The following is a 19,120-nucleotide window of genomic DNA, read 5'->3' as shown; positions in this document are numbered from 1 at the left end:
GAAGGCACTGAAACTTCATGCAGCCCAGCAGAGATCTGGTCCAACATCACTGACCACAGCAGTATCTAAACTCAGTCTCAGGGTCAGTGCTTTGACATGTCTCTAGCTAGAGTTCTAGATCTATTGGTCTGATCCTTTTCATTTGCTGTTTTCAAGATAACACCATCACGTAGTTCATCTGGCTGTAGACATGCTCACTCAGTTATAGCAGTTATTATCCACACAGTGCCTCAGATCCAACAACAGTCCTGAAGAATAATCCACTCTGGACTGTGAATCTCTATCAACTTTAACAGCTTAGTAAGGGTCAGAGGTAATAAGAAAAGATCTGCAGTCTTGCAATTATGTAGATTTCCTTTTAGTACATCAAACCAGGAACTTTCTTTGTTTTGCTGCTTATAGATAGTTGACAGCAAGCAGTATTTAACCAGCCACATCTTCAGATGCATCACATGACATTAAATCAGAGCTTAGTTTATGTGTTTGGACCTTGGTCTGCACCTGTATGTTGAACTAGGGAAAACCATGCACAAAAGTAGAAAAGGACTGCCCTCTTTCTTTTTTTTTACTTGTCATCTTATGTGTTTTTATTTCATTTTTACTCTTTTACCTCTTTTATTATTTTTTTCTTCCTTATTTTATATAACTCTTCTTATTATTTTTATATTTTAATTTCCTACTTGTGTTGTTTATGTGCGTGCTGATTTGATGTACAGCACTTTGGTCAACGCAAGTTGTTTTAAGAGTGCTTTATAAATAAAACTTACTTACATACTTACTTACTTACTTCACATGTTTAAGCCTTACACGTGGAGATCATTGTATCATTGGACTCTTTCAGCTTCATAAATACTTTGGAAAGGTTCAAGACCTTCCGGGACCAGTCAAGCACATCAACTCTGATAGAGATGTCATTGGAATCTTTAATGGAACCGATAAACATCAATGCTGTTATAGAGACGATTCTCTCAAATTGTGCATGTACTTGGAAATTCAATATGTTCCACTCATCCCATATAGGAGGGTTTGGGAAAGAATGGCTGGCAAGTAGAGTCTTTGCTCGTATGCACCACTAGATGGGGTTATTCATAGCCTTACAAATGATTTACTGCCTCCCTGAGGTCACTACACTGCCATTGTGAACAACAGACAACTAATGACTGTCTCAACCCATACTTCAGATCCTTTTGTTTGGACACTGAATACCTTACTCACAGGCAAGGTGGCTCTTTGGAGGTTTAGGAGCCCAACCTGTACAAGTTACAATGGTACAGAGTACAGAGTCTGACCAACACGTTCTGAGAGAGTTGGTGCAAACAATACTTATCTGCTCTGCAGTCTAATAGGAAATGTGAGTTCAGCCAACCCGACCTTTCACTAGGAAGTTCCGTTCTTCTGAAAAACTATGTATCTCAGACCTGTCAAAGAGCTGATATCACTTTTCCCTCTAAATAACTAAAGTAGGGATGATACTGTCAGGTCCTGGAGAGCTTTATACCACTGTGGAAAGTAGTGTTTTCCTTCCTCTATGACTGTGAATTCAACTGGTAACACTTCAGTATTAAGGGGCATTACAATACTCTTATGTCACACTGAAGCTTTACTAAAGTAGTAGGTGATAACTGACTGGTTGGTTATTAACATGTTAGCAGTAGGGTGAATTAAGCATTTTTAGAGCACTTGTAATGTTCTGATTAGGACTTATCAAGACAGCAGTTGGTAAGTAATCATTATTGCTAATTAGTTATAATAAGGTTTCATGAGGGTGTATTAATGGACACCTAAAATGTTATGCAAAAATCTTTATGTATGATAAACAAATGAACATGATCTGAAAAACGTTATCACCCTAGTTATCCCTTAATAATGTAGCATTTAGCAGCCAGCTAAATAATGACTACCGGCAAGTGCTCTGGAAAATGCTTAATTTCCCCAATTTACTGCTAAATATTGTAATAATAAACAGGTAGTTAATAATCAACTGCTGGCTTGGTAAGGCTTAATAAGCACATTACAAGGGCATTTTAATGTCCCCCTATACTGAAGTGTTACTATTCATTAGGGGTGCGGGAAAAAATCGATTCTTAGATGCATCGCGATGCAGACGTGGACGATTCTGAATCGATTCATAAATGTCAAAAATCTATTTTCTAAATATTTATTTTTATAACGTTATGTTGACGGAACGCAAAAGGCGGAACTTGGAAGTGGGTAAGTGCGGCGCCCGGACAGTCTGTGGCGGCACATAACAAAAAACACTACTGGATGAGTGAAAAATCCGACCGGTTCCCTCTGCATTAAAGCCAGGTCAGGTCAGGAGTCACAACCCAAATGATAAGAAGAGACATTTTGACCTTTCAGCAAAAATCACACCACCTTGGGAGCCACAACATTTATGTCCAGTTTGTGATAGTGTCCTAGTTTAGGCTAAACAATATAAACGAAAACGCGGACTTAACTACTCTGCTCTGCTTTAAGCTTTAGCCGCTTTTCCTCCATCTCCGCCAGAAAACTTTTCTTCAAAAGTTGAATAGTTTCTTGTAAAATGTCTCTCGGCTTTCCGTTGTTTTACGAGGCTGAAGTCGCTTCTCATTCGCCAGCTTCTTGCTGAACTTTCCGGTTCCACCTTAAATTCTAACTGAGGCGCCGAATGTAAAAGCGGCACCATTTAAGGTGGAACGGGAAAATTAGAGAAGCGACTTCATCTTCGCAGCTTCGCATCTTTTAGTTAGTGTTTGACAGCATCTCGTTGCAGATTTAACGTACCAGGAAACCAACTGCGCTGCTTATAAATGCGAATAAGTCCATTCGTCTCCAAATATTCGTCTGTCTCTCTTTTCCTTTTTCGTTCGCTATCAGCTCGGCGAAACCTCGTTGCTAGGTGACCTGCAGTCTTTCGCGCCCCCTACGCCCCCACACCTCTATCACGAAACCAAAACCGAAGTTATGAAATCCCTAAAGAATATATATAAAGTGCTGCGTGGTCATCCATCACCACTTATCTTATTTCACCGTAACAGCGCATTTTATCACAGATGAGTGGCAGCAGCGTCTCCAAACAAGAGCAGTGAGTAAGAGCCTTCCAGTTCACTTGCCACATCACTTCCATTTGTTTTATTAATAAAAGATATTGAAGGTAAATGCATTATGGATCATTACAAATACTTTGTTTTAAAACTACAAAATCCTCAGACAGTAAGAAAATAGAAATCATGTATAGAAAAAAAAGATGCATCGAGATGCATCGATAATCGTTTTATAATCGCATCGCAGCCCTCTGAATCGTAATCGAATCGAATCGTGAGGTGCCTAGAGATTCCCACCCCTACTATTCATGAACTCACGAAAGTCTTGGGCATTAGTTGATAAGTTGAATCAGGTGCAGTAACTGCAACTGCAGTTTTGTGTTCTTCCTGTAGTCTGAAATCACTTGAGCATGGGGTGGTTAGTCTGTATTCAAACTTTTGCCCAACTTAGTTGTCTAAATTCGTTAGCTAGCGTTCTGTTCCAACTGATATCAGTAAAGAGAGATCAACTTCAAATCCCTTGACTTTTAGTTTGTTTATTTGAGATGAGTTCTTTTGCCTTTTTACTTAAGCAAGGTGCTTCAAGAAAAAGTAGAAGACACTATCAGGATCAGCTATGAGCATTCATCTACACCGCAACAGACAATAAACACATTGCAAGCCTTATATGAAACTGCAACTATGTTCCAATCTAGTCCCTCTGATATCTTTTTATAGCTTTGTCCTGCTTTGTAAGAATCAATTAGGTTTATTTCATATCCTTATCCAGCTGCTTGGTGGAGCCCAAGCATTAGAACAAGGTTTTTTTTTTAGAGTCACAGAATTTCTTACTCTCTGGAATTGTCATCAGCTGAAAATTTCTAAAGACAATTCTTGACTTGCCTAACTAGTCCTAACAAGTCAATGAAGGCATAACAAGTTAATTAAGTTTGGAGACTTTATAACTGGCATTCAAACTTTTAAACATGCTGTAAGTACTGTTGTCATTAATTATTTTTTCATTATTTTATATGACCAATGAAATACAAAGTAACTGTGCAGTAACATTTGAAGAAAAAAAAAATAGCTTACTGCAGAGGTTGTGTTTGCTTCTTCTCACTTCAAAAATCAACAAAACGTAATCTGGTCTAGTCTGCAAATGTGCAATGTATATACTCTAAACATGTTTCCGTAATTCTGGCCCCAAGATTCATTGGCTTGGTGGCCTGAATGAGCAGCGCAAAATTTTACTCCTACCCATGGTGTGTGAGTGTATAAACACTCACATTGTCATACAAAAGTGAACGATTTTGGAGCTTATCTATAAGAGTAAAGTCCAGGTGTATTTGAAAACACAGGGTTTGAGGTTAAACACATCACTGTTCTGCCCTCCTACAAGGTCACCTGCACTGCAGCATGGCTGGACCAACAAAACTCTGCTGTAACGTCTCAATACTTGAGATAAAGCTGTTTTCTTTTTGAGCGATAAGGCTGTTTTTCCTTGAGCAACTACGTCATTAATCTGACAGGGACGCAGACTGAACAAACCCCACAATTAGTCCTCTAAAAATCTCTGTGAATTATCAGGCAGGCCAGACAGATATTTTAGAATGCCTTACATAAAGAGAAGACGCAAAGAATACTCCAGAGGTAATGGCTTAACAATTTGGAGAACAGTTCATAAAAACCTGACACAAAATGCATTCACAAATGATCATTTACAGATCATCATTTACACGTCATCACATTTGTGGATTCATCTGTTTAATTTCTCAACTATGGATTGTTATATCAGTTTGTTTCGTGTACACAGTGAACCTACAATCAAGCAGAAACTGAACTGGTTCTCTTCTACAGCATGACCTTTTGGGAAAGATCCCAAATTTATTTCAAAGCAAATCAGCTAACGCAAAACTGTCTTATTCATGTATTTACAAGAACATGGCAACAATAAAAAAACAAACAAACAAAACCAGACAGCATGCAGTCCAGCTGCTGATATGACAAAAGAAAGGCCAGCTGTCACCTGTCAGCGCAGACGCATAGGGAGGGGTCAGAGATGTAAAGAAACAGCCTATGGGGATATGGCTGGCTGTCAAAAACTCTGTCTTCATGGGAGTCATTATAACAATCATTACCATTGAGTACCAGTGAACCTGGGCCTGTGTGGCCTTCAGTGCTGTGCTGCAGTAGGAGCACTGATGACTATCGAGCGACTCAACAGAAACCACAGTAACAATCTGGTTTTGCAAGAAAAAAGGACAGTTTTGCTATGATGAGGACAGCAGTTCTCAGCAAAGTCTGCACACTGAACAAGTGAAAAGAGGAGCAGTTCGATAAGAGCTACAAAACTAAAAATAAATACAGTAGACTTGAGAGACTCAACAATCTGTCAAATTCAGTCAAAGACATTTACATGAGTCAACGAGAAGGAATGTCTTGTGTGGAGCATCAGGCAATCATACATAACACTGTATACTGTAATCAGTATCTCTTAACAGAACTAACTGTCTTTGCGTTTCTTTGCCAAGCTGAACAACTGCCCACCCTGTGCTGTCTGATGCAGCTGCTTCCTTCATCTGCTATGATTGGGTGCCCACTGCTTGCCCGCCTCCTGGACCAGTTTGACCACCATGGAGCATCCTGCTGTACAACGCAGTGCAAACCTCAGCTACATGCCACTGACCCTCCAAATGATACTGCTGCTGCACATACTTAAACTATTTAATCATGGCCATTGCTTCACCTGCTTTCCCCTTTTCTGTATTTTCATATTTTATACTAATAGTCAAACCTTATTCTCTGTTCATATTGCTCATGTTATTGTTTTGCTATCCGATGTCGACCAGAGAATGATGCGTTCCCCTTTTGAGTTTTGGTTCCTCTGAAGGTTTCTTTCTCTTGCTCTTAGGGAGTTTTTCCTTGCCACTGTCGCCACTGGCTTGATCAAGGGGGCTTGCACCCAGATTTTTCTGTAAAGCTGCTTTGTGACAATGCCAGTTGTAAAAAGTTCTATATAAATAAGCTTTGACTTGACTTGATTTGACATAACCATTTCCCTATTAGCTATTAATTTTCTTTAATTCATTAAGTGTAGAATGGAGAATAAATCAACTACGCTGAGAAATACAAAAATGTGTTATGGTAATAGGCCTGGGCGATGGGGCGATGTCATCATATATATTGACAATAATCGCCATGTTGAGAAAGGGAACTGAGAGAACTACAGAGACTAATTTAATTGTAAATAGCTTGTGAAATAATGTTAGGTAATACATATGTGTATTGTTTTATTCCTTTTAAGCATTGAAATGGATAATTACGAATCATTCAAGGAATAGTTTGGCGAAAAATCAAGTTTAATCAATTTTCCACTTACCCCAGGCGTGCCGACGAGGTTTAGAACACAGTATGACTTGCTGTGAGCTATAGAAAAAATTGAAATTCACAGCTACAGGCAGCTGTTATTCATAAAGCAGGACTGATTTTGCATCAGATTCCTTCATATTTATGAGAGTCATTGTCACAAATACTGATCCTTGATCAGCACTCCTACTCCAAATGTGGTTTGTCTATACAGACCCTGTTGTCTAAAGTGGCTGTCTACACTTTTGTGCATTTTTATAGTTCACTGTGCTCTAACCCGACATCAACAAGACTCCACCTGGATGCAGTTTGAGTGGACTGAATAAAAGTTTTGGTGATGCATACAAAAGAAATGATTTGGGTTATTTGGGTAACTATTGAGCTCTAGTGTTTGTTAAAAAGGTTTGCCTTGCCACTTCAGTTCTAAACTAAAGAGGCAAAATGTGGACTCCAAACATGTCTCTGCCAGTTGAATACATTTTGGGAAAGTGGAAAATAATAAACTGTTAGGCTATGGTAAACTCTACACTGTTTCTGCTGCTGGTTTCCCAGAGTGCAACACACTATCTGAGGAAAATTCCCAGCAAAAAAGGACAACATGCATTTTCAAATTATGTCAAAAACCGAAAAGCGCCAAACTGGAGATATAAGGTTGTGTCCTGACAACAGCGATATAAAAGCACATGAACATGTAACTGTTCTCCAGCAGGGGGTGCTTTTGTGTGCATCATGTAAAGAGAATAAAACAGCCGTAAACCCCCCAGCAGGATTTAATGAACGCACATGTTTACAGTAACAACTTTCAAAATGAGAGGCATAAAATGTTTACCTAAATATGAAGAGTTACTCTATATTATATTGTGTAATATGTTATTCCCATTGAATAACTGAATAAAATTTGGGACTGGGGGGCGGTGGGGGATGTTATGTTTAAAAATTCCCTACATAAAAATATCATGTTCATTATTTTTATATAACATCCTGGCCTAAAGAGTAAGATCGGCTACTTTTCTCTAGCCAGTAACATTGACTTCTTTTGCATTGCTGATGGCGTGATTCTCATTTTTAACAAATGCATAGCTGCACCCTTTAAAGTCGCAGCCATTGCCAATGATAATGAAAGCATGATATAATTTAATAGTATTTATTTTTTGCTCATACCTCGTTGAATAAAACGAAATGAAGTGGTGTCAGCAATGTAGATTCTGAACTCTGAACTGATACTATAATTTTTTTTCTAGGACATTTTATTATGATCTGAATTTGATGAAAATGTCTTGTTTTAAGGAATATCCTTTACATTTTTGCCATGTTTTGTCATTCCTTAACATCCGGAATCAATATAAAATGTTGGAATAGTAGACTCGAATCTGTCGATACAGAATGCAAATCGTATGCAAATGTAAAATTAAATGTGATACAATTACATTGGATTAGCATAGCAAAATGAAAGTAATAACTCTTGACTTGTAAGGCTCAATGCTCCACATGTAGGTTGTGCATGAATGGTTGAAGTGTTTTGCTGTAATGGTTATTATAGCATTGCTAACAGTTTATGCACTGTATTGTCTTCTTCCACTTGTCCAGTCCACTGTCTTATCTTGGATCCACTCGTCCATCTCTCTTGCCTTTGGTCACTCTTGGTGCCCAGTGCAAGCCTCACATGACAACAGGAGACATTCCACTCTGTCTTGTATCACACACTGTTATACAGATGACAATAAAGAATGTACTGGGAACAATAATTAGATTTATCCACACCTAGAGGTCAGGGGCGTGCACACACACACATATGCACGCTACCATTGTGTGCATGCACCAGGGCACAGACACACACAGAAATGCACAAACACACAAACAGAGAGTGGTCATGCTTTAATGATAAGTGCCTTTCATCCCCCCTACAGCCCTGGCTTTGCTGCCTTTGGAGCAGTGATAAGCAAGTGCACATTGTTGGCTAGCCTTGCCTTGCCTGCCTCCCACACATACACCCTCACACAAGGGACAAGACTACACACAAATGACTGGCTCACTGAAAAATCACATTTACACAACTGTCCCCTTACCCCAAACATAGTAGATTGGCCAAGACATGTTTGGTGTTCAAAGTTTGCATATTTCATTTAGGCTGACGTAATAGAAGTCTTGTTTGAAGTTACTTGTTTGCTACTAGGGCTGAAACCACTACTTGATGGCAGTGATCAGACAGTGAAAGAAAAAGAACAATTATGGCTGAAAGTCACAAATGTAAAGTGTAAAGTTGTCACATTATTGTAGCGTCCCGCTACCGGCTCGTGTGGCCATGGAAATGCAGGAGGTGTGGACATGCAGAGAGGCCACATGCACAGGCTCACAGGTGCGCCACACTTGCAGTAGAAGAGAGTTTAAATCTTGTAAACTGTAGTCACTGCTAGTCTAGAATGTGCATATGTGTTTTATGAACTGGGCTGTGGAGGTTTGTTAGTGGGGTTGTGTCACGATCACGAACAGACACTATATGGCGAAAGATGACCTGCCCCGCTGCCCTGGCCATTCACAAGGCAGTTATCCCCTGCTGCTGTGTTCAATAAAAGAGCATTCCCTTAAAGTGCTATGTTTCCTGCATCTTATTCTATGCTGATGCCACAATGTTCAAGTGACTTAGCTTTCCATGGTAGCACAATATTTCTTTCGAAGACCAGAAAAGAAAACATGCTGTTGAATCGGAAGCAGTAGAACAGTCAGTAATCAGTAGCTTTCCCTCCTTGCCGGTGTTCTGACAAACTGTACTACTCCCTGAGGGCACACTGTAAGTGATTTGTCAGAATGAGCGACAGTCACCCTTGCAAACACTCTTGCAAAGCTTAAGCTCATCATAGCGCATTACTAATGTTAGTCATGAATACTAAACTGTATCAGTTTCTGTTATTCAAACATTTAGCAGCTACTTCAAAAAACTACTGAACATTCAGCAGCTCGTCCTGTCACAGTGTTTTCTTTCTTGCAGCATTGTATTCTGAGCTAATTCACCATTTGTACGTAGTTAGCTAGCTTGTGTATGTAACAGTAGCTACCTAACCAGGTACAACTAGTGAATTAGCTTAAAATACAACTCATTTTGTAAGCCTGTCATCCACTCGTCCTGGAAGCCTGTTCACCCAGAGCTCCTCTAGTAAACCAGTGTGTTCAAATGTTAAACCAGTTCAATGATGCTGCAACGTGAAGAACTATAACAATAACCTATTATTTATTTATTACTATGTTACTTAGATATTGCTTATTACTTACTGTAGTTTACAACTATAGCAGAGTTAAAACACTGTTTTTCCATGGTGGGAGCTTCTCTTGGTGAACAGTTCCTCACTTTGTCAGAACATTTTCAAACATTTTATCGTAACCGCTCATCATATTTACAGGTTATTTTTGAGCCAATTAGTCGATTATTTGTATAATATAATACCATAAATTACAAAATAGACATATTAATTAGTATAATAGTATGTATTATGAATAACAGAATATCAAAATACATTAGTCTCATAACTCAAGTACAAATCTAAAGAAGAAAAATTCAGACACCAACATGTCTTGGCCAGTCAACTCTGTTTAGGGTAAGGGAGAAATTCTGTCTATCTGATTTTTTGGTCTACCATTCCTTTAAACCCTCACTGCAGTGGAAGAACTTTTCATTTGACAACAAATGGCATGACCATCTCTCTCTCTCTCTCTCTCTCTCTCACTCTTGCTACTCTCTGTCCTCACTTCTTTTTTTCCTCCTCCGAGTCCTATTTTTTATTCTCCTCCTAAAAGGATTACAACACAATCTAACTCTTGAGACATGACTTGAAATTTTTAAACGTTTGATGTGCAAAGCATTCGAGAGGTTGGGGAGAGCTCTTAATCCATCGATCGTGAAGGAACGCAACACAGAACCATCCCAGGAGCACCGAAGATCAAACCTGCACTTTAAAAGCAATCTTGTAACAGTCCAGCCACCCACCGGATGTGTTATCTATGGAGCCTACACACGGCAGACAGGTACAACTGATGCGCACAAACCTTCCACCATCTTCTCCCGACACCAGTGAGTCACAGGGTTAGCAGGCCCCAGGGGGCTGCTGGGCTCCAGAGGGCAGCCCCCTGCAGCCAAGTTTAGCTGGCCATTATCACCTCCTCTCTTGCTGGAGATAGAAAACATGACAGGCAGCTGGTGCCTTCATTCTGAGCATTCCTCTACACATCCCGTCCTCAACAAAGCTTGCTCCTGAAACTGAAAACAAGCCTCTTCACACTCAGAGACAGTGCACGCTGCACCTTCCAGGCTGCCACCTGTGAGTCGACAATAATCTGACAGAGAGTGCCTTCTTGTTTTTCAGCTTGAACAGACAGTGGTTAGGTAGTTTATTAGCTACATTTTATTCTCTTCCACACATTTCACAGGCTGTGAAGTAAGGATCTCTTTCAGATTGAAGTTCAGGCACTGACAGAGAGATGTTCAGCAATTTGAGCTCAGTTTAAAGCTAAAATGGGGTTGAAGATTATAAATCACCCATGTTCAATGTTTACATTTCATCTGATAAGAAAATGACACATAGAACTTGCCCTGCTTGGTCTAAAGCGCTAGAAACTCTTACAGTTATTATATTAGTTCACAAATAAATTAGGATTTTCTATTGTTTTGCTAGAGATCCATAGGCATATATCACCAAAAGCCTCAACTTCATACAACAGCTGACATTTACAGGGGAATACCACAGATTTTTCAAATGTTGTGCATAATTAAATGGTCAAGATGTAAACAAAGTCATTCAGAGTGGTTTGATCTGAAATGCATTCTATAGAAACTTACAGACTTATTCATGCTGGTAGTACTAGGAACCAGACGTCTGAAGAGTTTATTATTGAAAGTTATTAATGAAACGGTTATGAACACCTGGCACCTGAGACATTGCTTTATAACAGTTTTGAGAGAAAGGTTTGGCTTTTTACAATCCGTTCATGGTGGAGGAGCGTATGCAGTGTGTTGTGATGCTAAATAATTGCCAAAGAAAACTTAATTTTTCAGTTGATTAATCAGTGTGTTACCATCATCAACATTACACAGAAAAGCTTACAAGACACATGTAGGTTCACTAGAGGTTTTAAATAGTAAATATATTGTAGATATCGCTGCAGACATCTGGTTCCTATCACCGCCATGGTAAAGAAAGCTGAGTTGGTAAGCTTCTCTCCAATGAACCATTTCACATCAATCACTCTGAATGACTTTGTTTACATCTCATTGAATTAATTATGCAGAAGTTTTGAAATCCACTGAATTCCCCTTTAAGTGACATTAAATTTTTAGTCATATTTTGATCGATTTGACAAATTTCTTCAAATTTATTCTCAGGCAAACTCAGAGAACATAAAGATCAGAGGAAAATAAAAAATCCAGACACAGAAATTATGAAGTTAAAATTTAGTGCAGGAGCAAGCCTAAAATCATACCCCCCTGGGAAAATATTACATCCATAACATATACTCTATAATCCATAACATGATCAATAATCTCTGATATGTTCAGTAGCTCATGTTTGGTCTGGGCCTCCTGATTCATTCAGAACTTTTGCAATTTGCTAATTTCATGTTCCTGAAAGTAGAGCTGCAGAATATTGCAACACATTTTCCATACACAATACACAATACGTATTATGATGTTTAGTTTTTCTAAAGTTTGATAAATTTGAACAGATATGATGCACCTGTAGTGCAATATTTTAAAAAAGCAAGTTTTAGTTATTCAACTCCTAATAAGCAGGGCCATTTATGCTCTCTTGGACTTCCAGCTTTGCTGGGATTCAAACTGGTCATCTTCTAAAAATTGATAAGATACACCACTTAGGAAAAAACGCACCACTTTTTAATGAAACATGCGCTTGGGCAGCAATGGTGAAGTACTGACAACACTAACTACAGGTGTACCAATTTAAATAATAAAAAAAAATAATTTTTTTTTGATAATTGGGGAAAAATGTTCGAAACTATATCAAAATTTCAAAACTGCATTGCCAGTACTCCTTACTTTCTGCCTTTCATAGGAACCACTATTAATGATCAAAATTTGGGACCTATATGCATCCTCTCTATTTTTTTTAATTGCTTTTATGGTTTAAAAATCAGTTGTACTGATTTACGAACTCATTATTTTGTAATCTTTTTTTTAAATAAAATGTTTTATTGCGTTTAGTATACAATTAGAGCAGATTTTCTTTACTTTCTGTATAATTAACTGCTAACAAATTCATTCAGAGTGGCTCGATGTGAAATGCTTCGTTGTAGAGAAACTTGACGGGTGATAGGAACCAGACGTCTGAAGAGTTTACTGCCTCACAGAAAGTTGTTAAATGTTTATGAATACTCTCCCTGATGGCTTAGACGTTAAGATAGTCATGAGATGAGGTTTCGCCTTAAAGCTATTTTTAATATGTATTCATGGCACAGGGGTAACTTTAGGATGTTGTAAGGCAAAATAAGCCCCCAAGAAAAATGTTTAATTTTTTAACTTTTACCATCAACAACATTACACCTAAAAATTTAGAAGACACTGAGTAGCGGTAGATTCACTGGTGGTTCTGCAGAGTAAATAAAGCTGATATATTTGTGTTGTAGATTTTGTGATTCCTGGCTCATATCACCACCACTGTAAAGAAATCAGTAAGTTCTCTACAATGAACCATTTCACAGCAAACCACTCTTTGTTTACATCTCAACAGCTAAATTATGCAAAATTTTGAAACACTGGTGGAATTCCCACTGTAAAAATCGTATCAAGCCAAAAAAAATATGCCCATATCGCGATAGCAATATATCGTCACATCACCCAACCCCTAAATGAAAGTAACTCCACCAAATACTTACACTGTGAAGTGATAGACGAAGCATTTCCAGCCTGAAGGTCTTTCCAAAAAGTTATACACGCGTCCTTGGAAGTAGGCTCGAGTGAGGACGGGCCGGGTGGTGCTGTAAACGGACATGCGGTGGCCATAATAGCCCCCGCCGTACAGGTGAGATGCTCGGCGCTGGGTGCTAACCGTTCCCGCGGGAGGGAAACCGTCCGGGGAGAGCCGGGTACCGTCCAGAGGAGCCGGGCTTCGGGCCAACGACGACGAGCTTTTCTTCCTGCTCGACTTTCCGGGTGGGATATCCGACATCTCCAGTCCTGGCTGCGTTTTCCCTGGATGTTCACCAGCTGCAGACACTCTGACAGTCCAGGTGTTGGTCGCATTTTGAGCTGGAGTGGTCATACTTTTAGCGGAGTTGTAGAGCTTAGCTTAGCTTCTCATCGGAGAAGGAGCGCGCGCCAGCCTAGCTGAGTTACTTGGCAACAGGTTTTTTTTCTCTACAAAGTTTCAAGAGTCACTTTCTCCGCTTTAACGACAGACTAAAACGTGAATTTTTGTCCTCTAGTCAACATTTTCAGAGATAAAGTTAGCATATTTTGACCGGACCGTGGAGGCATAATATAGACTACGTGTCTGTCAAATCGAGTTCACTCTGTGTTGACATTATCACAACTGACAGCCGGTCGCCTGTTCAAATCTTACTGCCTGTGGCACCGTTGCTTTTTTCCCCACCCGTATTCCGTAGCCCCGCCTCCTGCACTGCGATTGGTTAATAGCATCCCGCCCCTTAAGCTAGGATTGGCTAGAAACATTTGAAAGGCGGACTGCTTATGAGTAGCCACCCCTACAAATGGAATCTGTACGCTAATAGCCAATCCTAGCGCAGGAGGCGGGGCTACTGAATACGGGTGGGGAATAAAATAACTCCCCGTTATAGTAACCGTTTTTGACGAGTGACGTGCCAGGAAACGCCATCAGGTGGACTCAACTAGGTTATGGACAGATTAAAACGGACATCTGTCATCCATTCACAGTCTCAGTCATCATTTTTTAATCAGTAATAAATTAAATATCAGTGGACATTTCATACAGCATTACAAATGTAGCCCACATTAAAACAGGGCCAAAACTGTTTTCTAAAACCTTTGCACACTGTGTTGAATGATATGCATCACCTGTTGCTGCCGATATGTGCCATATAGGTGAATCTCATTGCCACTGATATAACCTTCCACATTTTAAATGTATCTGCTTGCACTGGGGGGTGAAAGTGTAAACTCCTTCTGGATGACCTTGAATTCCCGCTGGCTCATCCTTGGACATTAGGGGAAGCATTGATTCGCGGAGCAATGAGTTTTTACTGAAGTCATGTGGCACCCAAGTGGTGACAGATCCTGTTGTCAGGCAGATATTACGATAGGCAGACAGAGATGCAGACGGAGATCATCTGAACTGAGAGAGTAATACTTAGACCTGCACACTGGATTAGGTCCATGAAGGTCAACTCATGTTCGTTTCCCTCATGATTTCATGCTGTGAAAAAAGGGTTTTAATGGAAGGAAGTAGAGATGGCATGGTAGCACTTTTTCATTTCTGGTACCAATAGAGTATGATCCATCTTTTTCGCTCTTTAAACCTATGAAGCTTTAAAATAATAAGACCTCTGAAGACCCAAACTTTGTAGTTTACTGCATTTTTCATTTGCCCATGCTATTTGTAACTTGTAGCACCTGTTGACTATGTATAATTATTGTATAATCCTTGACCAGGAGGACAGCAGGTTCATTTTCTTGTAAAAATTTAGAGTTTATCGGTATAAAAGGCGTGTAGCTGGTATGAGTCTAAAATAACTAAGTTGCAACTTGTTTCCTGCAGTTAAAAACTTTGAGAGGAAGCTCTGTGCACAACTTTGTGCAGGTAAAACAAATAAACAACAGCAAGTCAAAAAGTGTACCACCTACTCACATGTGAATTCATATCTGTTTAGAATGCATTAGAATGCATCTGCTTATTCTGAATAATGTAGCCTATTCATATTTGTTTGTGTCTCTACAGCATACAGAACTCAGTATGGCCTACAAACTACAAATGCATTCAAAATAACAGTGCAGCTGTTACCATTCTACAGGGCTAAAAGTCTCTGCTTTTCTCTAATGTCAAATGCTGAAATAGTTGCAAGCACAGAAACATGTCACATCATTTCATTTCATATGGCATATGCACATTGTATGCAAAACAATAGAAACTAAAATACACATGCAGACTAAATAGTGAATGTGACACTGTAGGCTGATTAAAAATATGATGTATATTAGGCAACCTATTGGTTTGCAAGGCTATTAATATGCATAAACTATACAGGAACATTCACCCACTGTCCTCATAGGAGTACAACATATTTAATCCTATGCTGACTTATTAATATTGCTTAAACGTGTCAAAATAGTGCATCAGACCAAACTACAAACTTGCCTGTTTTTGTATGCGCTCCTCCCAAAAGGTGAGTTTGTAGAGATGGGCACCTTCTTTTTTAAACACTGTAGCAACATGCTGTGCTACTGATACTCCTAGACAGCAGCACAGTCTGTCCCTATTTGGGAACATCAGTTCTAAACTCAAACAGTAACATACAGGGCACAAGGAAGCCAAAATGTGATGTCCTTATATTAGGATGCAGAGTTTCCAAGGTTAAAGGGCCATTTAATGGAAAACTGAAATTTTGGAGAAGTATGTAAAAACTGTTAACACTTCAAAACATACCATTCACTCCCTTACCTATACACCCATATTTGGAACCTAAGTGGCAGAAAAAGACCATTTTGGATTCATTGTTTTTTTGGTATCACCAGTGTGTTTACATGTATCCACCTATTTAGCCAAGAGCAGTTTAGCTCTATTGAAGTAATAAAAAGCATTTAGCTCTATCTTCCTTCCAATTTTAAAACCATCAGGTTACAGATGTGTCCACCCAACAAAAGTTGTTAAAATGTGTCACTGACATTACATTGCCCTTCATTTAAGTGCCCCTTATTAATCCCACAACGGGGCAATTTCACCTCTGCAATTTAACCCATCCGTGCAGTGAAACACCACATACACACTAGTGAACACACACACACACTAGGGGGCAGTGAGCACACTTGCGCGGAGAGGTGGGCAGCCCTATCCATGGCGCTGGGGGAGTAGTTGGGGTTAGGTGCCTTGCTCAAGGGCTCTTCAGTCACGTACTGTCGGTTCAGGGCATTGAACAGTTGACCTTCTGGTCACAGGGCTGGTTCCCTAACCCCCAGCCCATGACATAGGTGCACTAACATTCACACAAGCAAATATCCACACCCAAGCTGCTTTCACACTTCTTTCGCATGAGAAGATTAAGAGACTCCATTTGCCTAGGGGAAAAGACAGGTGTTTCCAAAACTGGAGTTTTAAAAAATTAGTAAAATATATATAGAAAACTGGGCTTCTAACAACCATGCAAAACTTGGTAGTCCACCAAAACTGCCCCCATCAGATAAACAGCATTTAAAGCTTTCATCTTTGAGAGAGAGGAGAAAATCAAGCTCCAATTTTGCTTCAGATCTGAAAATGTCCACGGGAGTTTATGTCCATCCTTCCATTGTGAGAAGACAACTCATCTGAAAGGATGTGCAGCTGTCAAGAAGCTCTTACTAGGAACAGAAATAGACAAAACAGAGAAAATTTGCAATTGAACACTGAAACTGGATATCTGAGATGTAGAGCAAGAAAGCTCAGACCTCAACATCTTTGAATGTGCTTGGGATTACTTTAATTGTGAGAAGTAAAAAATGCAACCAGCTTCTAAGACTGAACTTTGGAGGTGTACAAAAATATCCCTGCAGATTTCTTTGAAAAACTGAAAGCAAGTCTCCCAAAAAATGGAAGCTGTAATGAGGCAGTGAGTGGACACATTAAATACTGGTAAATAAGATGTGACATAATATTTACTTGTTGAGGCTTCTGTGTAATTTCTGTTTATATATTTTACTGAAAAATGAATTTGTTTGCTGCAAATGAATTTGCACTTGATGGTCGTTTTGACTGGAAATTAAATAAATGACAGGGTGCTTTTGCATAGTACTGTATCCAAACAGTCATGATAAGTGGACCTCAAAGGAAAGAAAATGCAGGAAAAAATCATTCAGATGGACTGTTTCCAAAAAATACTTAAACATTATACTTCCATATATAATAAAAACAACCCAGAATCAGATCTGATTTATTCTTTTTTCCCTTATATCTGTTCCAGGATTTCTGCTGTTATCAGCCCTGGACTGACGGCAGGTATCATATTTTTGTCATGTCTAATAGAAGAGCGCATTGTTGTGCCAAGTAATGGACTCATTCGTTCATAACAAATATGCAGAGGCAGATATTTATATGCGATAAAGTAAGGCCAGTACAGAAGCATATTCATCCTGTGTAGCAGATTACTTTGCTGAGATTTCATGAGTACACTACCAGCTACAGTGTTGCTTTCAGAGGGAAGACTGGAGCAAGCAAAAGGCTGATGTTTGTCAAGGCCGGTTTCACACACGTACACACACTGAAAACACATAGGAGCAAGCTGTGAGGTTTGGAGGGGGGCATGCATCTTGCATTTAGACAAGAAAAGATTAAGGTTTTAGGATTCCTTTGTGTTCCACTCAGCTGCAAACAGATACAATATGTATGAAGGGAGGGAACACATCCAGCAGACATGAATTTCTAGTGCCCTCAAAACACATTTGAATGATTAATGGTATACATGTATGTCTTATTATACATGTTAACCCCTTAAAACCCCTGCCTCAGGCTTATTAATCGATGACTACAAGGACTGAGTTATTCTTAAATTAGAAGGACGTAATAGATGCTTGGCCCTGTCACGAGGTTAAATGACTGTCTTACCTAACTGAACTGAAGGTAACTAGAATTCATTTCTAGAGACTGTATAGACTTAAAATAGCATAGGTGAGACAGGTGACGAAGCTGGATGAGTCAGTGCTTATGTAAAGTGTCTCCTGGTTAAATCCTGTTAGTTTTAGTGCTCGTTTGTGGCCTAGATTGGCTGCTGTGTCTTACAATGTACAGCAGAGTGCAGCATTACAGCAAATTAGTCTTGACCTCTCTTCTCTCTCTGGATAAATGGGGAACAGAGTACAAATTTGACCTCATGTTAACTTAAGTCTGACAGAGATACTTCTATTCACATCCCTTTGGCTTCACTGGATTATGAGCCGTTAGCCGAATGAGTAATTTTGCATCAGCTACTGAGAATCCAGCCAAAGTGGATTTTGAATACATATTGAGATTAGAGAGCATTTCAGACCATACATCGTAACTATTGTTACAGCTCTGACATTAATATTTTATGATGAGCATAAAATGCATTGTTAGTGTTAAATATTTATCCTTTTAAAGAGAATCCTTAGTTATTTCATGAAGAATCATGTGCATGCTGTGTAAAATTTATGGAATATTCACATATATTGATTTCATACATGATGTTTTATGGAGGCTTCAAGGCCAAAAGGTAAATTAAAATATTCTACTATATATATAACCCGAAATGTGTCACATCTATGAGTGAAATCAATTAGTTTCAACATCACAGGCCTTGCCTGGCAACACGTCCAAAGCAGGATCATTAAATTGCAACAAATTGTTTTAATGACCTCGGTGCATTTCACAAATATTTCCCCGAACAAGATACTCTTGCTTATCAGTGCTTTGACTTTTCTTCAAACTATCAGCACTTTTCTCACTTTTTTTTGACCCTGAAGACCAAAGAGAAATAACCCTAGCTGTAGAGAAAGGGATGCAATTCCCAGTGGCCATCAAATGTGATTCCAACACAGCCTGTAGTCCTTAATTAGACCCATCTGC

General features: G+C 39.2%; 1 protein-coding gene across 3 annotated transcripts in view; it reads right to left on the bottom strand.

Annotated features, from left to right (window-relative positions):
* The window catches only part of kcnq1.1 (potassium voltage-gated channel, KQT-like subfamily, member 1.1), a 57,544-nt gene extending 43,634 nt beyond the window's left edge, over positions 1-13,910 (bottom strand). For all 3 annotated transcript variants that reach the window (XM_036584310.1, XM_036584311.1, XM_036584312.1), the window contains exon 1: positions 13,251-13,910. In XM_036584310.1, coding sequence (XP_036440203.1) covers positions 13,251-13,636 — 386 coding nt within the window. In that variant the 5' untranslated portion in view covers positions 13,637-13,910. The remainder of the gene's footprint in view (positions 1-13,250) is intronic.
* Positions 13,911-19,120: the final 5,210 nt, after the last annotated feature.

Source organism: Colossoma macropomum, unplaced genomic scaffold, assembly GCF_904425465.1.
Source record: "Colossoma macropomum unplaced genomic scaffold, Colossoma_macropomum, whole genome shotgun sequence".
In the NCBI taxonomy this organism is placed as follows: domain Eukaryota; kingdom Metazoa; phylum Chordata; class Actinopteri; order Characiformes; family Serrasalmidae; genus Colossoma; species Colossoma macropomum.
Note: the sequence above shows the minus strand (reverse complement) of the source record. Positions and strands in the feature narration are given on the sequence as shown.